This window comes from Nomascus leucogenys, chromosome 2 (genome assembly GCF_006542625.1).
Source record: "Nomascus leucogenys isolate Asia chromosome 2, Asia_NLE_v1, whole genome shotgun sequence".
Classification (NCBI taxonomy): domain Eukaryota; kingdom Metazoa; phylum Chordata; class Mammalia; order Primates; family Hylobatidae; genus Nomascus; species Nomascus leucogenys.
The window spans coordinates 74543753-74570269 of record NC_044382.1 but is presented as its reverse complement, the minus strand read 5'-3'; the positions used below and the strand labels follow the sequence as shown (position 1 = coordinate 74570269).

The 26517-nt window shown below is 53.3% G+C and overlaps 2 protein-coding genes across 2 annotated transcripts; one reads left to right on the top strand and one right to left on the bottom strand.

Annotated features, from left to right (window-relative positions):
• Positions 1-838: 838 nt before the first annotated feature.
• SLC5A2 (solute carrier family 5 member 2) lies at positions 839-8525 on the top strand. The gene is made up of 14 exons (XM_003280467.3): positions 839-991; positions 2409-2480; positions 2555-2659; positions 3465-3629; positions 3906-4011; positions 5068-5148; positions 5278-5507; positions 5791-5926; positions 6142-6249; positions 6381-6531; positions 6639-6807; positions 6882-7097; positions 7864-7990; positions 8069-8525. The coding sequence occupies exons 1-14, from the start codon at positions 857-859 to the stop codon at positions 8293-8295; spliced, it is 2028 nt and encodes a 675-aa protein (XP_003280515.2). The 5' UTR covers positions 839-856; the 3' UTR covers positions 8296-8525.
• On the bottom strand, positions 7234-26168 carry C2H16orf58 (chromosome 2 C16orf58 homolog). The gene is made up of 13 exons (XM_003280468.4): positions 25829-26168; positions 25521-25635; positions 18425-18470; positions 17239-17271; positions 17048-17153; positions 14615-14716; positions 11636-11706; positions 11373-11557; positions 11237-11294; positions 10733-10803; positions 9952-10095; positions 9764-9841; positions 7234-8693 (listed from the first exon to the last, which is right to left on the bottom strand). The coding sequence occupies exons 1-13, from the start codon at positions 26126-26128 to the stop codon at positions 8596-8598; spliced, it is 1407 nt and encodes a 468-aa protein (XP_003280516.1). The 5' UTR covers positions 26129-26168; the 3' UTR covers positions 7234-8595.
• Between the last annotated feature and the right edge of the window lie 349 nt (positions 26169-26517).

Below are 26517 nucleotides of genomic sequence, written 5' to 3'. Positions count from 1 at the left end.
ACAAGATCTCACTCCGCTGCCCAGGCTGGTTTCAAACTCCTGAGCTCAAGTGATCCTCCCGCTGCAGCCTCCCAAATTGCTAGGATTACAGGCATGAGCCCCAACACCCAGCCAGTCCTGCTCTTGAGGAGACTCTAGTTTGTTGGGAAGACAGACCTGGACCCAGGCAAGGGCCACACAGTGTGCTCAGAACTGCATCGGAAATGTCAGAGAAGTCTTTCTTGAAGAGGCGACACAGGCTGGGTACTGAAAGCTGAGTAGGAGTTGGCCATTTGGGAGAGAGGGAAGTGCTCTAAACAGAAGACACAGTTTGTGCAAGGATTTGGTGGGGATAAAAATATCTGGTCAAAAAAAGCAAAAAGCAAAAATCTGGGCTGGGTAGGTTAAAGGAGTGGGAAAGGATTTCTGATTTCCTCTAGATTTGGTTTGGAGAAGCAGGGGGAAGGATGAGTGGGAATTGGGGCATGGCCAGGGTTGGAAATCAGGCTGAAGAGCTTGTACTACGAACTATGGAGGGTTCCTGAGGAGGGTGAGTCAGACTTGGATTTGAAAATGATTCCTCTGGATTAGTTAAATCCAGGGGTGTTGGCTTAGCTAAGAAGGAAGCGATGCATTTTTAGGGAGTAAAAGAGGTGATTTTGAGCCTGCAGCACAGGGGAGAGGGCGGAGGCTAAGGCCCAGGAAGGAGTGCTCTTGAACTTGGAAGGGCCCAGCTCCCCAGGACCAGCCTTAATATGACCTGATTCAGCTAAACAAAGCTGGGGAGCGGGAACGAGACCTGGGGGACTTGTCGGCTCAGTGCCCCTGAGGTAACCATTAATCCTTCCCCTGGGGGAATCCAGGGGCTGGTTCCCGGATGGGGCAGATCCTGGGGAGAATGGAGGCAGGCTCGGCACCAGAGCTGGGGGCCCAGAGGGCCCTGATTGACAATCCTGCTGACATCCTAGTCATTGCCGCATATTTTCTGCTGGTCATTGGCGTTGGCTTGTGGGTAAGAAGTTGGGGGGTGTGCTGCTGGTGGCTGCTGGCTTCGGGGGCCTGGGGGAAAAGTCTCAGGGGGACCCTAGGTGGGAGAATGATGCTTGGATCTTTGAAGAAGAAACCTAGGCCTGGGGGCAAGCAGGTCTTTGGAGGTTCTCACGGAGGCCCAGCCAACATTCCTTCCTTGTCTTCCCACTTTGGGACTGTGCTGGCTAAAGGGGTCCATGGATTTTCATCAGGGTCAACATTCTAAATGGGGTCTCATTCCCCTGGCCACATTGTGGCTGACCAGCAGAAAATATTCAAGGCCCCCAGGAAGGTCAAGCCAAATCCACGCACAATAAATCCTGGGGAGTTGGGATGGGACTAGTGGCTCATACCTGTAATCCCAGCACTTTGGGAGGCCAAGGCAGGGGGATCACTGAGGCCAGGAGTTTGAGACCAGACTGGCCAACATGGTGACACCACATCTCTTTTTTATTTAAAAAATTTATTTAAAAAATTATTTACTTTTAAATAGAGAGGGGTCTCACCATGTTGCCCAGCCTAGTCTTGAACTCTTAGGCTCAAGCAATCCTTCTGCCTCTGCCTCCCAAAGTGCTGGGATTACAGGTGTGAGCCACTGTGCCTGGATGAGACCTTGTTTCTTAAAAAGAAAAAAGAAAAGAAAGAAAGAAAGGAAAAATTGGTCAGGCATGGTGGTTTGTGTGCCTGTAGTCACAACTACTTGGAGGCCAAGGTGGGAAGATTGCTTGAGCCCAGGAGTTCAAGGCTGCAGTGAGCTATGATCATGTCACTGCACTCCAGCCTAGGAGACAGAGCGAGACCTTGTCTCTAAAAAGAGACAGATGTGGGGCTGGGTGCGGTGGTTCATGCCTCTGTACTTTGGGAGGCCGAGGCAGGTGAATTGCTTGAGGCCAGGAGTTCAAGACCAGCCTGGCCAACATGGTGAAACCCTGTCTCTACTAAAATACATACACACACACACACACACACACACACACACACACACACACAAATAGCTGGGTGTAGTGGTGGGTGCCTATAATCCCAGCTACTTTGGAGGCTGAGGCATGAGAATTGCTTGAACCTGGGAGGTGGAGGTTGCAGTGAGCCGAGATCACAGCACTGCACTCCAGCCTGGGCAACAAGAGCAAGACTCTGTCTCAAAAAATGAAAAAAAAAAAAAAAAAAAAAAAAGAAAGAAAAAGAAAAAATACATGAAAAAACTTGGGGAATTGGACACCGGGATTAGAGCCTGGGTTGCCCTGAGTGTCTGGGAGGAGTTGGGGGTGGGAGTGCAAACGATCAGGGAAGCTTGGCTCGTTAATCTTCAGCCAGAAACAAGGCTGAGGAATGTGTTGAGGTGGCTGATGACGTCCAAGGCTGTGCCCCAAACCCAGGTCTCCCCCGCCTCTGTCTCCCAGTCCATGTGCAGAACCAACAGAGGCACTGTGGGCGGCTACTTCCTGGCAGGACGAAGCATGGTGTGGTGGCCGGTGAGACGGGCTGGGCCAGGAATGGGAGGGGCCTGGAGAAGCAGCCCTGCTCACTCCCTCCTCTGGCCACCCAGGTTGGGGCCTCTCTCTTCGCCAGCAACATCGGCAGTGGCCACTTTGTGGGCCTGGCAGGGACTGGCGCTGCAAGTGGCTTGGCTGTTGCTGGATTCGAGTGGAATGTGAGGCCCTCTTTTTTCCAATAACCCCACCCCCAGTGAGAACACCTGGAAGGGTCACACCTTGGGGAAACTCCAGGAAAGGGGGAATGAGACTGGCAGTGGGACTTCCCAACTGCAGGGTGTGGCTGGGCTGGGAGTGGAGGTCATACATCCAGCCAGGAAGCAGAGGGGTGCAGGGGTGACCACCGTCGGTCCTGCTCCTGACTTGCCATGTGAGCCAGTCTGCACCAGCCACTGCCTCTGGGAGCTTCCATTTATTCCTCTCTGAGTGGGGTGAGCAGCCTCAAAGCCAGGGAAGCACCTGCTCAAATGTGCTCTGAAGCTGTGGTCTGTGAGGAACTCGGGGCCAAGTTAAAGCCCTTTGCAGAAGTGAGGAGCAGGGACAAAGCTCTGGGACTAAGGCTCCTGTTGTAGGGGAGATTGGGCTTTGAGCTCAGAGCTTCCTGGAGGAGAAGACTGCTGAGCTGATCCTTGAGGGACACAAGGTTTGGGTGGCTTTGGCTCAGGTCAGTCTGAGGGGTCTATGCTGGGGTTCATATCTAGATGATCATAGGGACAACATTGGGAAAAACGGGCCAGAAGTGATAGCCTGGGGAGACAAGGAGGGCTCCAGTTAAGAGCCCAGAAGGGTGTCAGCTCTGTTCCTTGGTGCCCAGGGCCCCGGGGCCATCACCTGCAGTTGTCCTCTGGGCCCCAGATGTGGCCCTTCCCAGGGCCACTTGCTTGGAGTAGCACCTTCACGAAGAGGTCAGATCCTCAGGGATGAGGGCAAAGCCACCCTCAGCGGCAGTACTGCCCCCCGTAGGCGCTCTTCGTGGTGCTGCTACTGGGCTGGCTGTTTGCACCCGTGTACCTGACAGCGGGGGTCATCACGATGCCACAGTACCTGCGCAAGCGCTTCGGCGGCCGCCGCATCCGCCTCTACCTGTCTGTGCTCTCCCTTTTCCTGTACATCTTCACCAAGATCTCAGTGAGTGCCTGTGGCGGACGCAATTGGGCCCTGGAAGGGCGGGGCTCGAGTGGGGTCTCTAGAGAACCCTGGAGGGCATGAGACCTAGGAGAAACCACTGCGAGGGTTATGATGATGGAGGCAGAGCCTGCAATGAATGTCTCCGGGGCACCAGCCACAGTGCTGGGACCTGGAAAAATGGAGGGAAGCTTTGAGGCTAGTAGGGCATGGCCTGGGCAGGAGGTGGGCCGGGGACACTACCCTGGGTCCTGACCTGGCACTTGCTCCTTCCCCAAGGTGGACATGTTCTCCGGAGCTGTATTCATCCAGCAGGCTCTGGGCTGGAACATCTACGCCTCCGTCATCGCGCTTCTGGGCATCACCATGATTTACACAGTGACAGGTGCGAGCAGGGGCTTAGGAAAGGGAGTGGGCCTGGGACACTGCTGCCAGCTGTGGCCAGGGTTTAGGGAGCTGCCAGAGGAAAGCAAGCTGGAGAGGTCTGGAAGTGTGGTATGGTCCAAGCAGGAGAAGGAACTAAATCTTTGGAGAGCAAAGGCTTCCTCTCTTTCCACTGTCTCTTGGATTTTGACTGGAAGTTCAGAGAGAGAAAGCCATGCTGGGCTTGAGTGAGGACTGTGAGAAAAGGAAGATTTAGCAGCTCTTGCCTGCCTTGAACACCTGGGAGAGCACACCTGATGAGTCTCCAAGATCTCTGGCCAAACCCAGTGTGGTTCAGAGGGACCTGGGGTGGGGCCTGAGGTCAGATGCGGACCAGAGTAGGCAGGGCTTGGTGCCAAGGCCCTCTTGAGGGGACCCACCTCCAGAAGGAACGTAACTGAGTATTGGACCTTAGAGAATCATCCTCTCCTATGATGACACAGAAAAAACTGGGGCCGGCTGGGAGTGGTGGCTCACGCCTGTAATCCCAGCACTTTGGGAGGCCGAGGCGGGCGGATTACGCGGTCAGGAGTTTGAGACCAGCCTGGCCAACATGGTGAAACCCCATCTCTACTAAAGATACAAAAAATGAGCTGGACGTGGTGGCCCGCGCCTGTAATCCCAGCTACTCGGGAGGCTGAGGCAGGAGAATTGCTTAAACCGGGGAGGCGGAGGTTGCAGTGAGCTGAGATCCACCATTGCACTCCAGCCTGGGCAACAGGGCAAGACTCCAACTCAAAAACAAAAACAAAAACAAAAACAAACAAAACTGGGGCCTAGAGGGGGCTGCTAGTGGGGGTCCTGCAAGTGGGCGCCTGGCCCTAAAACTCAGCCACACTCTACCCGCCAAGCCCTGCTTGTTGGTGCCTGCGTGCATGAGCCCCGAGAATAGGCTATCGTTTTGAAATTTATTCTCCAGGAAGGGGAACTCTTTCAAATTCCCACAAAGACGCCTTATTGCTAAGGCCAGCCTGTAACACAAACAGCTGGGCTGTCCCCTGACCCCGGCCTGTTGCAGGAGGGCTGGCCGCGCTGATGTACACGGACACGGTACAGACCTTCGTCATTCTCGGGGGCGCCTGCATCCTCATGGGTTACGGTAGGGGCTCGCCTACCAGGGAGGGGCGCGGAGGGCGTGGTCGCGGAGCCCTCGGCCTGCGCGCGGGGCCGTTGCGCGTCTCCGGTCTGAGGGTCCTAAGGAGGGTCCCCTGACGGCCTTGCCCGGCAGCCTTCCACGAGGTGGGCGGGTATTCGGGTCTCTTCGACAAATACCTGGGAGCAGCGACTTCGCTGACGGTGTCCGAGGATCCAGCCGTGGGAAACATCTCCAGCTTCTGCTATCGACCCCGGCCCGACTCCTACCACCTGCTCCGGCACCCCGTGACCGGGGATCTGCCGTGGCCCGCGCTGCTCCTGGGACTCACGATCGTCTCGGGCTGGTACTGGTGCAGCGACCAGGTGCGGGTATAGGGCTGCGCCTGCAGTGAGGCCGGGGCGGAGCCGAGACGGGCGGAGCCTGAGTCCCTCCCCGCCTTCCTCACAACGGTCTAAGGCGCGGTCTGAGGGGAGGGAACCCCTCAGGTTGGTGCTAAATCAGACGGAAGGCTCCATCTGCTCCAAGCGTGCAGCTGAACTTGGGGCACTCACGAGCCAGAGGCGGGGCACATATTAGAGCGGAACGGGGCGCGGGGCGGGGCCAAGGGGAGGCCCGCACGCGGGCAGCTGAACGCCCCTCCCGTAGGTCATCGTGCAGCGCTGCCTGGCCGGGAAGAGCCTGACCCACATCAAGGCGGGCTGCATCCTGTGTGGGTACCTGAAGCTGACGCCCATGTTTCTCATGGTCATGCCAGGCATGATCAGCCGCATTCTGTACCCAGGTAACGTCCGCGTCCCCGCCCCGCCCCTTTCCTGTGCCAGCGACCGGGCGCCCGTCGCCCAGTTCCGTCACCCTCCTAAAACTCGGGAGTTTGGGCGCGGAGTCCCGCCTCCCTCCGGGGGTCGCACGCCTCCTCTGCTAGGATTCCCAGTCCCCACCTCCTGGGATTCCCAGACCAGGCCCCGTCCTAGCCGCGCGGTGGCCTCTCTCTGGCAGACGAGGTGGCGTGCGTGGTGCCTGAGGTGTGCAGGCACGTGTGCGGCACGGAGGTGGGCTGCTCCAACATCGCCTACCCGCGGCTCGTCGTGAAGCTCATGCCCAACGGTGAGGGCGGCCCCAGGCCACAGGCGCAAGTTCGCTGCGGAGCCCGCTGCTGGGAGGGGTCGTCCCTCGCGCAGCTGCAGCCGCCCTGGACCCCCAGTGGCCCCAGCCTCACGGCTGCCGTCGGCCCGCAGGTCTGCGCGGACTCATGCTGGCGGTCATGCTGGCCGCGCTCATGTCCTCGCTGGCCTCCATCTTCAACAGCAGCAGCACGCTCTTCACCATGGACATCTACACGCGCCTGCGGCCACGCGCCAGCGACCGCGAGCTACTGCTGGTGGGACGGTGCGGCCTGGGCTCCCCTCCTCCCCAACGGATCAGCCCGGGGCGGGGGCTTGCGCACCTGCAGGGGAGCCCAGGGTCCGGGTTCGATCCGACGGCCTCCGCCGCAGGCTCTGGGTGGTGTTCATCGTGGTAGTATCGGTGGCCTGGCTTCCCGTGGTGCAGGCGGCGCAGGGCGGGCAGCTCTTCGATTACATCCAGGCAGTCTCCAGCTACCTGGCACCGCCCGTGTCCGCCGTCTTCGTGCTGGCGCTCTTCGTGCCGCGCGTTAATGAGCAGGTGAGCGGCACGCGCATGGTGACGGCAGGGCTGGGCTTGCACATCCTGAGCAGGCTGACCTGTTTCCTTCGCAGGGCGCCTTCTGGGGACTCATCGGGGGCCTGCTGATGGGCCTGGCACGCCTGATTCCCGAGTTCTCCTTCGGCTCAGGCAGCTGTGTGCAGCCCTCGGCGTGCCCGGCTTTCCTCTGCGGCGTGCACTACCTCTACTTCGCCATCGTGCTGTTCTTCTGCTCTGGCCTCCTCACCCTCATGGTCTCCCTGTGCACCGCACCCATCCCCTGCAAGCACGTGAGTGGCCGGGTGCCCCAAGCAAGCACTGTGGGACACAGCACCTGCCCTCTGCTTCCTGGAGTGCCCAGTGGGGAGCACCTGAATTTCTAGACTGAGGGTTGGGAATGGGCTGGGGGTCCAGCTGCAGATGCAATTGCAGAGCAAGAATTTTTATTTAAATACATTTATTTGAACCCGCCTGGAGGAGGCTTGATGTTGATGGGTTGGTGATTAAAGCCTCCCAAAGCCAATCCTTGGCATGGCCTTTCGGACTCAAAACACAGGATCTGACTAGTGGGGCACAATACCATCTTGAATGCCCACAAAAAGGTTTGGTTTTGTTGCCAAAGGGCAGGTGGCTCCAGGCAGGGCTGATGGTGGCAGGGTGGGGTGAGGACAGGACAAGAGATCTGGGTGTGGAAGAATGCCCGGGATTCCTCAGCAGCAGGAGGAAAGGGTGGGAGCACACAGGCACAGAACACTGTGAGCAGGACTGCCAGGCCAGTGTCACAAGCGCTACCATGTGGGTATAGACAGACCTGAGCTGATAAAGCTGGGGGAGCAAGGCCAACAGCTTTAAACACAAGCTCAGGGGTTCGGGGTTTATCCCGAGGGCACAGGGCAGCTATGTAGGGTGGAGTTGGCATGAGTTGAGCCCGGGCTGGGTGTGTAGACTGGACAGAGGTGGGTAGGGCAGGCAGTGACGAGCTGGTGTGCAAGAGACTTTAGGGCCGGGCGTCGGGGGACAGAACTCCCACCTCGTCCGTGCTCCCACCCTCCCCAGCTCCACCGCCTGGTCTTCAGTCTCCGGCACAGCAAGGAGGAACGGGAGGACCTGGATGCTGATGAGCAGGAAGGCTCCTCACTCCCTGTACAGAATGGGTGCCCAGAGCGTGCCATGGAGATGAATGGTAGGGCACCATGCCGGGAGGTGGGGCTGGAGGAGCTGAGTTCCCGCAAACTAACTGCAGGGCCTCAATTTCCCTCAGAGCCCCAGGCCCCGGCACCAAGCCTCTTCCACCAGTGCCTGCTCTGGTTTTGTGGAATGAGCAGAGGTGGGGTGGGCAGTCCTCCGCCCCTTACCCAGGAGGAGGCAGCGGCAGCAGCCAGGCGGCTGGAGGACATCAGCGAGGACCCGAGCTGGGCCCGTGTGGTCAACCTCAATGCCCTGCTCATGATGGCAGTGGCCGTGTTCCTCTGGGGCTTCTATGCCTAAGACCAACTGTGTTGGACACCATAAGCCACAGCCTCACAGGAAGTGGGGGTGAGGAGCCTGCAGTGCTCCTCAGAAAAGGGGAAGGGGCAGTGGGGTGAGAAGGTCCTGGCTCCCCTTCTCCTGGCCTTCCTCTGCCTGGGGCCCACTGCATCTGATTGGCAGTCACTTCCCATGAGGGCGTGGCCCACCTGCTGCAGTTGCCCTAAGGAAAAATAAAGCTGCCTTTCCCCACGTCCCGCTGTGGCCAAAGTGTCCTTGCTCCAGGTTCCTGCCCTGGGCTTGGGCCTCCGTCTGGGCTGCTCACAAGACCTTCTTTTCGGGAGACAGAAGCCATGTGGCCCTCCACTCATCCACCTCTAGCTGGTGCTTCTCGGTCTTCCAGCCGGCATCTTGCAGTCCTGGGGAGAGATCATGGGGTGCTGCTGGGAATGCTAGGGACAAGGGTAAGGAGAGGCACAGGCTGGGTGCAGGGTTTGTGCATACTGGGGCTCCCACTGCCTCTGCTCGGTGAGTATGGCATAAAATGGGGCTGAAACCACATCTGGCTGCAGCAAGAATTCATTGAAATGGCACACAGAAGAGCGCTGGGATTGAACAGGCGCCAGACAAAACGTCCTCATCAGCCAATGTGAGGGCCTCCCCGCTCCATCCTCCCATTTTCTACATGTCAACTGGGATTACACAGACTGTCTACACTGATACCACTTCAAAGACCATTCTAAGCTCTCCGTCCTATAAACAGGGAAACTGAGTCCCAAACAGGAATACAGGGAGAACCCATCTTTTTTTTTTTTTTTTTTGAGATGGGGTCTCTGTCACCCAGGCTGGGGTACAGTGGCACAATCTGGGCTCGCTGCAACCTCTGCCTCCTAGGCTCAAGTGATCCTCCCATCTCAGCCTCCTGACAGTCCCACAGGCGTGCATCACCATGCACAGCTAATTTTTTTATATTTTTGGTAGAGACAGGGTTTCATCATGTTGCCCAGGCTGGCCTTGAACTCCTGAGCTCAAGTACCTGCCTGCCTTGGCCTCCCAAAGTGCTGGGATTACAGGTGTGAGCCACTGTGCCCGGCAGTCTTTTTTTTTTTTTTTGAGAGAGGGTCTTGCTCTGTCACCCAGGCTGGTACAATCATGGCTCACTGTAGCCTCGACCTCCCCCAGTTCAGGTGATCCTCCCACCTCAGCCTCCTGAGTAGCTGCAACCACAAGAGCAGAACCATACCTGGCTAATTTTTGTATTTTTTTTGTAGAGACAAGGTTTTGCCACGTTGCCCAGGCAGGGTCTCAAGCAATCTGCCCACTTAGGCCTCCCAAGGCGCTAGAATTATCGGTGTGAGCCGATAATTCTGCACCAGGCCCAAGAACCCAAGTCTTTTACCTTTCAGGTGGAAGCATGGGAGTGGCGGAAGGCGGGGTCCCCAGGGACAAGGCTTCAGGGGCCAAGCAGCCATGGGCTGAGGGATGTTACCTTTCAAGAACTTTGGGAACAGCATGTCCAACACTTGGTGTGTCTCCTTGACGATGACCCAGCTCTCTTTCTTAGGACCTGGGTATGGGGGTGCAGAACCAGAAGCTCTGTGTCCTCCAGCAGGACAGAGTTTGTCCTCTCTCCTCCCCACCCTGAGGCATCAGCAGTCTAGATCGTGAGGCACTTACCTGCCTGCACCCGGTTCCTCAGCTCCTCCAGCTCTGCTGGAAGGGGTCCATCTCCCTGCAGGGCCCCAAGCATCAGCCCATGTGTGGCGGCCCTTAGGATGTTCTTGGGGCCTGCCTTCTGGTTCAGAACTACCTGTACCTGGTCTGGAGGGACACAGAGACAGACTGGTATCAGGGAAGGGCCACCTCCCAAACCCCTTCTATCCCATCACCCTGCTTCCCCTGTCTGCCCCGAGACCTTGGCCTGGCATGGAAGGCCAGCACCTCACCCCTTCCTTTCCAATTCATCTCCTGTTGCTCCCCAATGTTTGGGCCAAACTGACCAATTTCCAAATACAATTTCACAGCAGCTCACTGGGCTCGGTCTATTTTGCATTTCTTTAATGGCTAGTAAGAATAAGCGCCTTTTCACACTCAACCAGCAGACCAGCACACTCAAGGACTTGTTTACCCAAGAGGAACCCAGGATGGAGAGAAGGGTGGTTTCCCAGGGACAGCAAAGGTCATAGCCTTCCTAAGAGTGCTGCAATGTAGCTTTACAGTCACATTATTTGATCCTCATAAAAACACCGCAGGGAATAAGGCAGGTACTGTTAGCTCCGTTTTACAAAGCGGTGAAGTGAATTTCACTGGGGCATTGCAGCTGTAATTTGAACAGTCTAGAGCAACCCCCAGAACAGGCAAGCCTCCAAACTGCCCAGAGCTCGGGGCCCTGGGTTGGAGGAATGAGAGGCTGACCCGGGAGGGTGTGTTTTAGGCTGGGAGAATGAGGCACACTCACTTCGTGACTGGTCCCAGCAGAGAAGGTAGGGTTCTTGGTGCCCCTCAACCAGCTGCTGCAGCTCAAAGACACTGTGGGGGAGAGGACAGTGCAGTGGGGGTGGAGGACAGCAAAGGCAGGCATGCATGCCCAACCAGCCACTGAACAGCCACCTACAATGAACTGAAACGATCCAGGTTTCACTCAGGTCCCCTCGCTTCCTCTCTCCCTCAGCCATTACCCACACACACCAAATCTATCCTTTCTTCCTGTATCGTCATCCAACTTCCCCATCTGCCCATCCTTCCTTCACCCATCGAACACATCTCTTACATCTGCTTCATGTTATACACCCTTTCCTTCCTCATACACCCACACCAACCCCACATCTGTTCAGCAGCAATGAAGAACCCAGGACAGAGAGGTGGGGCCTTGCCAGGGAGGCCAGTGTGTAATCAGAGTGAGGGGTGTGTGCGGGGAGTGTGGGTGGCGGTGGTGATGAGCGGGAGATGCTAGGCCACTCACCTGGAGACCAAGCGGTGTAAGGGGACCCCCAGGGATAGAGACGGAGCTGGCCAGAAACCTGTGGGAAGCTGGGGTCAGGACGCCTAGGCAGTGGGAGAGGCTGAGACACAGGACCCGAGACCAGGGGCAGGGTCACCTGTCCACAGCGGCTCCATGCGATTGGCTGCAGTTGGGTCAAGTACCTCTCCCCTCTGAAGGTAGTGCTTCAGGACCAGCCGGAGCCGGCCTTCGTTCAAGGTCTCCATGACCAGGGCTCGGACCGCGCGGTAGTTGGCGTAGATGTGGAGGGCAGTGAGGAAGAAGAAACATCCAAGGCTGAAGCTGGGGTGAGAGAGTGAGGCAGCCGAAGTGGGCAGCGGCCCAGCTGGGGCTCTCCTGCCCACCCTGTTTCCGGCTTACCCAGGGCAACCTGAAACCAGAGGGAGCATCAGGAGGCTGACCAAGAGCCCCGCCAGGTTCACCAGCGTCTCCTGGAAAATGGCAGAGGGAGTAGGAGTTGGAAGGTGCCCCTCCAGGCCAGACTGAGTACCCCTGAGTGCCTTTTACCCCATCCTCCCTGCTCCACAACCTCCCAGGGCTCCCTACTGCAATGTGGGTAAATTTTTAGCTTTTGGTGGGTGAAATGTCATTTAAAAGATGCCAGCTCGAGGTGGCTCACACCTGTAGTACCAGCACTTTGGGAGGCTGAGGTGGGCAGATCACTTGAGTCCAGGAGCTTGAGACCAGCCTGGGCAACATAGCGGGACCCTATTTCTACAAAAATATTAAAAATTTGGTGGGGCATAGTGGCTCACGCCTGTAATCCTAGCAATCTGGGAGGCCGAGGTGGACAGATTCCCTGAGCTCAGGAGTTCAAGACCAGCCTGGGCAACATGGTGAGACCCATTGTACTTTTGTAAAAATACAAAAAACTAGCCGGGTGTGGTGGCGCGTGCCTGTAGTCCCAGCTACTCAGGAGGCTGAACTGCTTGAGCCCGGGAGGTGGAGGTTGCAGTGAGCTGAGATCACGCCACTTCACTCCAGCCTGGGCAACAGAGCAAGACTGTCTCCAAAAAAGAAAAAAAAAATTAAGCCAGCCTGGGAGACACAGTGATACCCTGTCTAAATACATATATGTTTATCAGTTGCTTTTTTGCCCAGGTAGGTGCCCTTGGAATACCCTTGAATACATCTTCTTTGTCTTGCAAGTCACCAGAATAGACCCACACTCAGGCATTCACTAATGTCTGTTTTTTTTTTTTTTTTTTTTTTTTTTAAAGAGCTAGGGTCTCGCTGTGTCACCCAGGCTGGAGTGCAGTGGTGCAATCATAACTCATAGCCACCTCAAACTCCTGAGCTCAAGTGATCCTACCACCACGCCTCCGCTAATTATTACTGCATTTTTTGGTAAAGATGGGTCTTGCTATATTGCCCAGGCTGATCTTGAACTCCTGGGCTCAAGCAATCCCCACCTCAGCTTCCCAAAGTGCTGGGATAACAGGCATGAGCTGGAATAACTTCTGTTTACTGATTTTAAAAAGTTGACTGCTCCCCTCCCACCAAGCTCCTTTGGTATGCAATAACTGGCAGATAAATTTGCAAAGGGGTCAAGGAACCACCCGGGAAGAAAAGGAACAAGACCCACACCTCTTCCCTTGTGTATCAATGTTAGGAGAACACTCTGATGGCTGGATTGAGATCACCCTAGGGGAAGGGACCCCAGGCTACCTGCCCCCAACTCATCATGAGGGAGGAGTCTGGATTGGTGCCCCTGACTACTGGGCTCCCAGGGAGAGCTGGTCCTGGCACAGAGAGGACCCGAGACTGGAGAGCTGTTCTCACTCAGCCCTCCTGGGAAAGGCGTATGCTGTGGGAATAAAAGCTGTGGGTGTGGCAGGAAACTGGGGATCAGGGACCTGGGGAGTTCAGGAGCTCCTCCCTCCCAGGTGGGAAGAGTCATTTCCAGTGGCCACATCCAGTGACAGCAAAGCTGCATCGGCAGAAAGCTGGGGTCTGCTGCGGGACTGACACATTCCCAGGTTAGTTCTGGATACATCCCTGGCTCTGTGGACTGAGGAAGCCCTGGGGTCTTGGGAAAAATGGCTTGGGGTTAGGGGGAGGGCTGGGGGCCAGCGAGAGAACAGGAGAGGGACACCAGGCATGGAGCTGGGAGTCCTGCGGTGAGGGGCCTGTGCTGTGCTTCCTTCTTGCTCCTTAACAGCCTGTGGACTTAGGTTCGGAAGAGACAATGGGTGGAATGAGCCCGAGCGTCCTGAGAGAAGAGACTTCCCCAGGGGTCCCCAGGGAGATGGGACCTCTCCATGCTTTATTTCTTCATCTGTACTAAGGCAACTGTGAGCATTTACTGCACATGCCCACTGTGAGAATTTAAAGAGTTTCCAGAAACGAAATACTTGGCACATGGTTAGGGCTTAGTAAATATTAGCTTGGGTTAAGATTATTGAGCCAAACAATGGAAGAGAAGGCCAGAAAGTAGGAATGCATAGAACAGCAGTTTCTAAATTGCTTCAGTGTCAAAGAAAACCATCTCACACTTCTGGGACTTCCCTGGGCCTTAATTTCCTCATCTGTAAACTACGGATAAAGTAGTACCTACCTCAAAGGGTTGGTGTGAGAGTTTGTTTGTTTTTGAGACAGGGTCTTGCTCTGTCACCTGGGCTGGAGTGCAGTGGGGTGATCATAGCTCACCGCAGCCTCCACTTCCTGAGCTCAAGGCTGGGACTACAGGTGTGCACCACCACACCTAGCTAAAGTTTCTTTTACATATTTTGTAGAGATGGGGGTCTCGCTGGGTTGCCCAGGCTGGTTTCAAACTCCTGGCCTCAAGTGATCCTCCCATCTTGGCCTCCCAAAGTGCCAGGATGACAGGCTTGAGAGTTAAGTGATGCAGTGCACGTAAGCACTCAGCATGGGGTTTGTAGAGGTCTAATCCATGCAGAGTTTAGCCTTAGGGGTGTCCCTACCCCAATTCCAGGCTCCCTGGGGTGGGTAGTGGGGCTGAGCCAGCAGGCCTGCTAAACTGCTGAGTGGAAGCCCCAGCCAGTGACCCAGCAACCCCACGTGCTTAGTACCTATGACTTGCCAATTGCCTTGGCATGTGGGGCCTCATGTGATCAGAACACCCAGCTTGCATGGTGGGGTCTGGAGAGGGCAAGGCTGAGGGCTTGCTCTCAGCCACACAGGTGGCGGGCAGGGCCTGAGATCAGCTCGGACTTGCTGCCACCAGAGCCCAAACCCCTACTCCTGCTTGGGTGTCTTGAGTCAGCAGGGAGCACCCACACTTCTTCCTGTGTGTTCCTAGGCCCTCCAGGGCACTCAGGGGGCTTCTCTCCCCTTCTCCTCCCCACTCCACGTCCTCCCTCCAGCTCTGGCACTCACCTGGCTGCTGTCCTTGGCTGACACATCGGCCATGTTGTTCCTCCGAGCCTGGTGCACGGTCAGGGCAGCCCGAGTGGCCCCACCCGCAACACTCACAATGCACTGGGTGGGGAGGGGAAGAGAGAAGGTTGGCGGAGACACGTGTCCTGGTAACACAGGCATTCAGACCAGCTGGAGAAAACCTGGCTCCGGCCAAACTCTGAATGCTGTCCTTGGTATCTAGTTCTCACCTTGATGCCCCCTAGGCTCAACTTCCCTGTCCTGTTCTAGGAAACTGGAGTCCCGCCTGCCACTACCACCTTGGGGACTGGCCTCAGAGAAGCTCAATTTCCTTCCCCAGGGTGGAGGCCCAAAGATCATTCTCAGCCCAGAACTCCCAGCCCTCCAGCTCCTGCTTTGGCTATATCCTCCCCATTACTGGCGGGAGGCTCAGGCTGGTTTCCAGCTTCATGCTTACATCTGCCTCCTGTAATTCCTCTACTCTCCTCCTGCCCCAGTTAAAGCTGTCGAAACCTACAATGATGGCCCTGACCTCCCAGGGCGCCCAGATCTCTCCCTCTGAGATCGCAGGATAAAGCTCATCAAGGAGGGTCACTGGCCACCCACAATCATCCAGAGTTCATCAAAGCTCTTTTACTTATTACTATTTTTATTTATCCTTAGTTTTTGAATAGAGACAGAGTCTCCCTGTGTTGCCCAGGCGGGCCTGGAACTCCTGGGCTCAAGAGATCTTCCCACGCCAGCCTCCCAAAGTGCTGGGATTACAGGCGTGAGCCACCGCCCCTGGCTGAGGGCTCTTTTAGATGCCAGACATAGACTTAGGTGCTGTGATACAAGTCAGACCCAGGCCCTGCCCTCATGGAGCATATAGATCAACAGATAATAAATAAACAAGTTAATATGCAGGCAGAGGAAACAGTCTGTTCAAAGGCGAGGAACGAGGGACAAAGTGCGGGCGAAGTGGCTGGCAGGGACCTGACCACGCGGAGCCTGGCAAGCCTGGTGAAGGTCTTTCCCTAAGAGCAATGGAGCAGCAGAGTGACCTGATTGCTTTCCTCTTTGAAAGGATCACTCGGCTGCTCTGAGAGGGGAGCAGCAGGGAGGCTACCTGGGAAGCAACGGTGCTCTCTCAGCAGTGAGAGGTGGTGACAGGAAGACGGAGGAGAGAATGGACTGGAGATTTTGAGGAGGGAAAAATAACAGAACTGAAGGTTCAGCTGAAGGTGACAGATAAGGGGAAGGGGGAAGAGGAGGTGGCAGTGGTGGTGACGGCAGCATGGATGACAGCCAGGCTGGCTTCTCTTGATGCAGCTGGGGATGGAGGTTGTGGAGAGGGGAACTCTAGAGAGGGGTCTTAAGAGGCAAGCTCATGGCCCTGTTCCATTCCCTTGCTGGACAGATGAAGAGACTGAAGTCCCAAAGGCAGAGTTTGAAGCAAAAGCCAGATGGCACAACCCTCGGTCCACAGCTACAGCCATGCTTTTCTCTGAGGTTTCCTATCCTGTTTAGGGGTGCTCATAGCATTTAGGCCTGCAACCAGGGAAGCTAAATGTCCTCTACCACAAGGAACCGTTGCACCCCAAATGCTAGTACTTATGGAGAAACACGGCCCTAATGTGATTTTAAGTTGACACATGGGCCTTGGAATGGGTCTTCCATTTTCTTGAGTTTCTCCTCTGGGCCAGGGACTTAACTCTGACAGGATATGCTCTTTACTGAACCATGCCAGGCCTCAGTGTCCTCATTTGGATGAGACCAACCTGCAAGGGTTGTGCGGGCAACAGCTCGGCATGGAGGAAGAGTGTGCTTGAGCCCTGCGTGTCCCCCAGTTCACTGTGCGGTCTGTGTTCCATCTCCACCTCGCCTCCAGACCTTAAACTGTGCTGTTTCTTTTGCCTGGAATACCCGCCCTGCACCTTAAACTCCATCTTCAGGACCCAGGCTCGGGAGAGCTCTTCCTACACTCCCTGACCAGGCTGGAATCCCCGCCTTACCCTCTTGCAGGCCCCTACATTTCTCATTTGAAATACCTGTACCTATAATTCCACTGGTGCAATTATGTGTGGTTTCCTTTCAAAGATGGGGGGCCCACATTCTGTGCCAAATATGCAGTAGGCACTCAATAAATACTGTACTGAAAGAACCAAAGGGAAGTCACGGAAGCTGGTTCCAAAATATCAACATTGGACAACCCCTTCTAGGTCTCAGCTCGGAGCTCCCTCCCCAGTCCTGTGGCTCTGGACATTGCCTTATACTTTCTGGGGCACTAGACGCTGTCTGGCTGGAGGAGGGTCAGAAAGGATGGTTGGGTTCGAGTAGAAACATCTGAACTTTCTTATTCTTCTTGACGTGGCTTGAACACACAGCCCAGGTAAACTCACACACTACCAAGGCAGGTGTCTTGGGCAGATGGATGCCCCCACAGGCGGCTACCTTGGCCAGGTTGCTGGTGGAGACGGTCATGGTGAAACAAATTGGGTATACAGGAGCCATAATCTCAAGGAACATAGCTACGTCATTGAGGATGTCCGCAAAAAGCCTGGGGAGGGATCAGAGGTTAAAGGTCAGAGGTAGAAGACTTTCATAATGGAAGACTCTCCTCCCCCGTCCCCGCCCCTCCTCACCTCCACTGCTTGGCATTGCAGTCCAGTTTGCTCCTGTTGGGGAGGAGAGGTTGTTGTAATTTGGACTTAAGAAACACATCCTATGGGCAGTGTGGGGAGTCTTGGACCACAGTAAAGTCTGAAGAGCTCAGGAAAACCCACATCCCCAGACAGACATCTGTCCCCACAGCCGGTCACTGCTACCTAAAATGCCACCATTAGCTGGGAGGACCTTCAGTGACTGACTGATCACCTAGTGTCTCCCACTTATGAACTCACGATTTACCAAGGAAAAACCCTGATTGTGTTGTGGCTGCTCCCCAGCCTCTGTCAGTCCTTGGAGGGAGGCTCTTCCTAGGTTCCTCTGCCTCTCTCCATTCTTCTTGCTTTAGACTGAGGGTACCCAGCGAGCGTATTTTGGACTAGTAAACATCACATTGAGTGTGTAACCCCCTGCATGTTACAGACAACTAGCCCTGATAGGGGATATGATTTCCCTGGGTCACATGGAGAGTTGGGGAAAAGGCTAAGAGAGTCAGGCTCCGACATCCAGGCCTAGGGTACTTCTGTTACACAACATCGTGGATGGCTACCTCACCTGTCCTTTTCGTCAGACGGTGACTCCCTGCCCTGTACACAAACACTTGGAAACAACTTCTCTAGGGACCCAGTGGCAGGAGATACTGCAGCCCCAGCCCAGCTCACGATGTGCAGCATTAGGCCCAAGTCTCAGTTTGAGATCTCCTGGAGGGAATGGGAACGTTCTTGGGAGAGGTATCAGACAATAATGAGATCCTGAACACATGGCCTGGTTGAGGGTTCTGCCCAGTGAACTGCCCAATACCATGGAAAGCACAGGCTTCAGGTTCAAATCCCATCTCGCTAGTTATAAGCTGTATGGTTTGGGCAGGTAACTTCCCTCATGCAGGTGTATTTCACATTTATGAAATGTACACATCCAATCCCATCCTACAGAGTTGCTGTAAGGATTAGAGACAACATACAGAGGCTCAGGGGGCACAGTTACAGCTGTTAATGGTGGCTAGTGTTTACTGAGCCATTAGGTACGATGCCATGGGCATTAAGCACTTTGCATAGGTCATCTCATGGAACCCTTACAACCACAATTAATGGCAATACTATTACTATCATTACTACCACCACTGGGAAGAGTTGCCAGAGTTGCTGGCTGGGAAGACAAACTCACCCTTTCCACCAGGCAAAGACGATGCGGCCCAGCATGCCAGTTGAATCTGGGGGAGAGAAGGCACAGGTAAGGAGCAAGGAAGAGGCGTGGGAGCTGTGGGGCCTGACAGACCCTGGCACTGGATTGGCCAATTCACCGAGTCACTGCCTTTGGGAACTCAGTCTGGTACTAGAAGTTGTGGATAGTCATAGCTGCATAATGGGGTCAGAAGTGCCTACACATAGCAGTTCCTCAATATGTCCCCTAGGAGACATGGACAAGAAATGTTCTTTGCAGAATTGTTCATAACAGCAAAAAACATGGTAATAATGCAAATGTTGACTGACAGAATACACAAATTCTAGTATATTCACCCAGAGACATTCTTTCATAGATGAATACTACTATTAAACTCTTGCATGAAAATAACTCATGAAGACCACATACAGCACAGTTTGTAAAGCTCTAAAATTAAAACTAAACAATACAGCACTTAGGAATATTGACCTATTTAGTAAAACTATTCAAAAAAGCAGGAAATCTTAAGTGGAAATTCAGAGGTTATTGCTAACCTATTCTAGCTTTTAGGCTGGGCAGTTGGCTCACAGATGGTTATTATGGGATAAATAAATAAAAGGATTTGGGCCGGGTATGGTGGCTCAGGCCTATAATCCCAGCACTTTGGGATTACAGGGGGTTTGGGCCCAGGGACCGCTTGAAGCCAGGAGTTCAAGACCAGCCTGGGCAACACAGCAAGACCCCATCTCTACAAAAAGTAGGAAAGAAATTAGCCAGGCATGGTGGCATGCCTGTATTCCCAGCTACTTGGGAGGCTGAGGCGTAAGGATGGCTTGAACTCAGGATATCAATGCTGCAGTGAGCTATGATCATGTCACTGCACTCCAGCCTGGATGACAGAGCAAGACCCAGTCTCAGAGGGGGAAAAAAAAAAGATTTGAACTGCAGCTGGGGTTGCACGGCAGAGGGACAGGCCTCCTTAGGCTGGGCAGAGTAAGAGAAGTCTCTGGAATCAGTGGGACCTTCGTTTGCACAACAAATGCTTTCTGGCTACCTAACTCTCTCTGCCAGGTACTTCATGACCACAGTGACTGAGATGATTCCAGGGTCAAAATCCAGCTAAAGAGCAGATAACAATCAGTACAGAAAACACTGATTTAGACCAGGGATCGGTAAACTGTTTCTACTCCCTGGTTTTGGAAATAAAGTATTACTGGAATGCAGCCATGTCCATTTGTTTACAGATTGTCTATGGCTGTTTTTGCAAGACAATGGCAGAACTGAGTTGCTGCAACTAAGATTATAAAGCCTGCAAAGCATTAAGATCTGGCCCTTTACAGAAAGAGTTTGTCAATTTGGACCATCCATTATACAGAGAGTAGCACCTATTAAGCCTGGCAGGAATATTTTAGAACGAGACACCTGAGAGGGACTTACACAGTGGACATGGGAGAGGACAGATACCATGGGGAGAGGATTCGGACTTGTCTGAGCTTGAGGGCACTGACCCTGACGTGGGGATGTAGGAGAAAGGACACTACGTTATGGGAATGAGGGCTGGGAGCTTCCCACAAAACATAAATGCAACGACACGGGCCAGCCCTCCCATGCTCCACTGAGAGCAGATGCATTCTCCCCTTTCCAGAGCCTTCTTGGGCACTGAGTCATGCTTGCCCACCCTAGACTTGAGGGAAATCAGTAAGCGCTCCGGTGCACACCTGAAATACCTGTGCCTTTTCATCTTCACAATGATCCTGAGACTTTGGGAGGGATCATTCCCCTTCACTGAGGCTCCCATTAGATTGGTGAATAAAATTGAGGCATTTTACAAGAAAATATGGATTTCCAGCTTCTCTGGAAGAACCTGAAGACATGGCCACACTGGGGCTGCCCTCTCTCATGGCCAGCATCAGCTGGGGCTACCTCACGGAAGGAAAGCATGGGTCTAAGCTACTGCCATCTGGCCTGCTTTGTTTCTCCATTTCTGTCCTGACTCTGGAAGTAACACCCAACAAGATGGTTTTACAGGCCTCCCATCACTCACTTTAACCTCTTCCCTTCAAGTACATCATATTCTCAGCAAAATCATCATTGTGCCAGCCACCACACCTGGCTAATTTTTGTATTTTTAGTAGAGATGGGGTTTCACTATGTTGGCCAGGCTGGTCTCAAACTCCTGACCTCAGGTGATCCACCCGCCTTGGCCTCCCGAAGTGTTGGGATTATAGGCGTGAGCCACTGTGCCCACCCAGACTCTATTTTTCTTCCCTTTGGCTACACACTTGTATCCACTCAGGTGTATATCCTCCTTGGGCCACCTGACAGAAAGGGAGCCTATTCTACCTTTCCATGGATCATCAGAGGCATTTACAGGACAAATGATATATATACTCCCTAGCATCTGAGTCAATACTGTCCACTAGAATAGAAAACTTAACTCCCACTTGCTTTTTTTTCCTCCTCATTTACAACTGGCCAACCTGTAAGATCTAGAAACATCTGAGTCCTAATAAGGAATCAGCTGACCACAAATTGTACTTGGCTCCACTTGAAATTTTTAGCTGGCAAAAGAGTGTGGTAGTTAAGAGTGGAACACAGGAATAAGTCCGCCTGGGTCAAAATCATGGCCCTAAGTGACCTTGGACAAGTTACTTAAACACACTTTTGTCTCCGTTTTTCCATCTAAAAAATGAATAATGGCAGCTAACTAATATGGCTGCTGCAGAGATCAAGACACATATTACATGTAACCGTACAAAATGTGTGGCTTAAGGTAGGTTGCCAAAATATTAGCAACAAGTTTTATTACTATTGCTACTCATGACAATTAGCATCATGTTCCACTGATAGGTAACTGAAAATGATCACATCAAAAAATTCCAAGTAAGTTTCTCATATGAAGCTCTGCACAGAAATTTCCCATGTTTGATGAAAATGAGCTTGTAAAATCCTAATTGAGAGCTTCTTTTACTATCAATAACAAGCCTTTATTTATTTTTTTAGATGGAGTTTCGCTCTTGTTGCCCAGGCTGGAGTGCAATGGCACGATCTCGGCTCACCACAACCTCCACCTACCAGGTTCAAGTGATTCTCCTACCTCAGCCTCCTGAGTAGCTGGGATTACAGGCGCGCACAATCATGCCCGGCTAATTTTGTATTATTAGTCGGGCGGGGGGGGGGGGGTTTCTCCATGTTGGTCAGGCTGGTCTCGAACTCCTGACCTCAGGTGATCCGCCTGCCTCAGCCTCCCAAAGTGCTGGGATCATAGGCGTGAGCCACCACACCTGGCCAATAACAAGTCTTTTAAGTAGATTTTTCATCCTTTTTCTTTGAGACAGGGTCTCAGTCTGTCGTCCAGGCTGGACTACAGGTGCCTGCCACCACGACTGGCCAATTTTTGAGTTTTTTGTTAGAGACGGGGGTTAAACCATGTTGGCCAGGGTGGTGTCCAACTCCTGACCCCAAGTGATCCACCTGCCTTGGCCTCCCAAAGTGCTGGGATTATAGACGTGAGCCACCGCAGCTGGCCTTTTGTTTTTTTTTTTTCATATTTTAAGTGATCTTGATTTTTCTTAATAACTTGTCTGAGCTAAAGGTTTAGTGTTCCTTTTTTGTTTTAGACAGGATACTGCTCTGTTGCCCAGGCTGGAGTGCAGTGGCACTATCTCGGTTCAATGCAACCTCCACTTCTTGGGTTCAAGTGATTTTCCTGCCGCTGCTTCCCGAGTAGCTGGGATTCCAGGCACGTGCCACCATGCCTGGCTAATCTTTGTATTTTTAGTACAGATGGCGTTTTACCATGTTGGCTAGGCTGGTCTTGAGCATCTGACCTCAACTGACCTGCCCACCTTGGTCCCCAAATCCCAAAGTGCTGGGATTACAAAGATGAGCCACCATGCCCGGCCAAGGTTAAGCATTCCTAATCCAAAAACCTAAAATCTGAAATGCTCCAAAACCTGCAGCTTTTGGGAGTGCAGACATGATGCCACCAGTAGAAACATCCGATGGTGAAATAGCACAAACTGTTCTTGTAGGGAAAAAGAGACCAGACTGTTACTGTGTCTACGTAGAAAAGGAGGACATAAGAAACTCCATTTTGATCTGTACTAAGAAAATTGTTTTGCCTTGAGATGCTGTTAATCTGTAACTTTAGCCCCAACCCTGTGCTCACAGAAATGTGCTGTATGGAATCAAGGTTTAAGGGATCTAGGGCAGTGCAGGATGTGCCTTGTTAACAATATGTTTACAGGCAGTATGCTTGGTAAAAGTCATCGCCATTCTCCATTCTCGATTAACCAGGGGCACAATGCACTGTGGAAAGCCACAGGGACCTCTGCCCAAGAAAGCCTGGATATTGTCCAAGGCTTCCCCCCACTGAGACAGCCTGAGATGTCGCCTCGTGGGAAGGGAAAGACCTGACTGTCCCCCAGCCCGACACCTGTAAAGGGTCTGTGCTGAGGAGGATTAGGCGAGATATGCTGGCGGCAATGCTGCTCTGCTACTCTGCTACACTGAGATGTTTGGGTGGAGAGAAGCATAATTCTGGCCTACGTGCACATCCGGGCACAGTACCTTCCCTTGAACTTATTTGTGACAGATTCCTTTGCTCACACGTTTTCCTGCTGTCCTTCTCCCCACTATCACCCTGTTCTCCTGCCGCACTCCCCTTGCCGAGACAGTGAAAATAGTAATCAGTAAATACTGAGGGAATTCAGAGACCGGTGCAGGTATGGGTCCTCCGCATGCTGAGTGCCGGTCCCCTGGCCCCACTGTTCTTTCTCTATACTTTGTCTCTGTGTCTTATTTCTTTTGTCAGTCTCTCGTCCCACCTGATGAGAAATACCGACAGGTGTGGGAGGGCTGGCCTCCTTCAGTTCTGAATCAAGGCAATCGTGGTAACAGTCACAATGAAGAGGATGTTGTTAATACTACAGAAAAAGTGCCTACAGACAGCACGGTGAGGATGTGGGAGGGGATTATTGAGGCACTAGAGCAGCATACATTCATAACAGAACAAGAAATCAGGCAGTTTATAGAATCCAAGAGAGACTTCTAAGATAGAAACCACAGTTGATGAGGCAAATGACTCCAATGGAAACATTTTAAAAAGCCACCCAGCAGAACACTTCCTCATCCCTAGAGGACCCGCTTCCTGTCCTTCAACAGCTTCTAATGTTTCTTCTCACCTTAAAAAAATAAAATATGGTGTCTAGTAACCTTTTCATCAAAACAGCTGAAGACTGAGAGCCTGCCATTTTTGTTGCTGCTGCCATGGTTCAGAAGCTGATAACAGGTGTTCTGGTGACCTGCTGTGCTGCTTAGTTACCCTGAACACACAATTTCTCACTGTATTAGTGGTATATCATGTTTTATACTGTTAAATGCTTATGTGTGAATAGGTATTAGAAAATGACTGCTTCTTGGTAGCATATACATTCAGAGTCAGGAACGACGGGGACGTTAACCAACCAGATTGTCCACGTGTGGCTGAGACAGTGACATCTTTGCTTTCTGATGGATCAATGAACACAAAGTTTGTTTCATGCACACTATTGAAAATATAGTGTAAAACTGCCTTTAAGGTATGTGTATAAAGTATATATGAAACATAAACAAATTTCATGTTTAGACTTGAGTCTCATCCCCAGCAAATCTCATTATATACATGAAAATATTCCAAAATCCAAAAAAAATTCCAAAGTCCAAAACACTTCTGGTTGCAAGCATTTTGGATAAGGGATATTCAATCTGTATAGGCAACATGTTGGTAACATCACATGAAAACAGCAACTATTGACCCAAGCTCCAAATGCATTCCAAAAATACGGCCAACAAGCCGGGCGCAGTGGCTCACGCCTATAATCCCAGCACTTTGGGAAGCTGAGGCAAATGTATCACCCGAGGTCAGGAGTTTGAGACCAGCCTGGCCAACATGGTGAAACTCTGTCTCTACTAAAAATACAAAAAATTAGCGGCGCAGGGTGGCACATGCCTGCAATCCCAGCTACTTGGGAGGCTGAGGCAGGAGAATCACTTGAACCCGGGAGGAAGAGGCTGCAGTGAGCTGAGATTGTGCCACTGCACTCCTGCATTCCAGCCTGGGTGACAGTGAGACGAGTCTTAAAAAAAAAAAAAGAGATGGGGGTCTTCCTATGTTGCCCAGGCTGCCTCAGCCTCCCAAAGTACGAGGATTAAAGGTGTGAGCCACCGTGCCCGGCCCAGTTTTCTCAGTCTTAATGGTAAAGGTGTGAACAGGAGGGTCTTGTTTTCTCAAAAAAATCCAGAGAGGCTCACAAGGGATGTGGCCAGGCAGATGCTACGAATGGAAAGAGCTTTTCCTTAGATCTGATTTATCAGGTGGGTGCAAATGTAATTGCTGGTTTTCCATTACCTTTAATGGCAATAACGACAAAGAAACCCCGCAATTACTTTTGCACCAGCCTAATAAATACCCCCTGGGAGCAGGAGTGAAAGACAAAGGACAATGGCAAAAGCCATGGGGACGCCTCGTGTAGAGCATGTAACAATTTCCCTTTTCTGTTCTATTTCCCTCTCTGGGTGGCATGGTACCAAACTGTATTTTTTTTTCCTTAAACAATTTTTTAAAGCTGTACACATTCAGCAGATAGTCACTCTATTATTTACAGCATCATCTGGTATCCTAGAGCACACACAATACCTTCCATTCTTTCCAGGCTCTCCTCTCTCCTTCTCAGGACCAACTATATCTTTTTTTTCTGGAGCTCACCAATTTCCCCTATCCTGGGCAGCTGGCAGTTTTATTCAATCAATTGCATTCTTATGCAATCTTCCGCAAAGAGAATAGGGATAAAGGAGAGGGGACGGGATTTGGGATCCAGATGATTGAGACTCAGAAGTCAGTGTGGGGAATGAAGTGCGGCTGCTAGGCTGGTGAGTGGGATGAGGGTCTTCCAGATGTGGGAAGTAAGACTGGGTTACAAAGCACCGCTCTAATCACTGGGGAGACCTGCCTGAATTCTACCTAATGGGGCACGAGTCCATACATCTATACGCATAAGAGCCCAGCGAAGGCAGGGCTGACAGCAGCAATACGTGAGGCTCCAAGGGTGCAGCTCACCTTTCACGAGCCAGGTGGCCGTGGCAGCTGAAACAGTGGCTTTTGCGTTCCCCACCCCTATGCCCAGCAAGACTGCCTGGGTGGCTAGGGAGCCGGAGAGGCTGGAAGCAAAGGCCTGGAGAAGAAAACAAGTAGGGTGAGAAGCGGGCGTAGGAGCGCGGCGGTCTAAGTGCCTTCATCTGTTCCTGCTCTTGGTGTAGGCGGCATGTCGGACCCCCCGCCCCCCCTCGCGAGTCTCAGTCACCCGTCCATTATTGGGGAGGGAAGAGTGGCCTGCACTGTCCCCTGCCCCAGACGACCGAGCTGACCTGCACGGAATCCCACAGCTGGTAGGGCAAGTAGTCCGGGCTGACGCTATCAGGAAAGCCCTGCGGCAGGAACACGGCCTGGAGCCCGGAGAGGGGCGGCGAGGAGGCCCCGGGAGCCCCCACTTCGCCCGCATCTCGTCCTTCGGGTTTGACCGTGAAGGCCCTGGAGAGCCCCCACCAGCGCCAGCCCCCGACCTCCCACTGCAGGCTCCCGTCCGCGGCGGCGCGGCAGCCCCGTGCCTCCCCGGAGCCGAACTGCTCGGAACACAGTGGGGTCTCCAAACCCGCGTCGTCAGCCATGCCGAGCTTCTGGGTCCCAGCCCCGCCCCTGTCGCCCGGTGGACGTGGCAGGCGGCACTTCCGGCTGGGCTACGGCGGCTGCGGAGGGACATCCTTCACGAACAGCTGCCGGCCCCGGCGTCCGCCGCGCAGTTAGGAAACTGACTGTCGCTCTCTCCCGCCTCAGCGCCGCTTCGGACGCCCCGGCACCGGCCCCTGTTGCTTTGTAGCATTCTGCAGCTAGACTGCAGGCGCCGTGGGCCTCCGCCAGTTGTGTTCGAGACGCGGTTCGGCCACAGAAGTTTTAGCTGTGTGACGTTGGGCAAGTCAGTGGCCCTCTCTGGGCCTCAGGTGCTTTTTCTGCTGTGAGACCAGCGACTGCGTTTTTAACCCTGATTTTATCCCTAGAT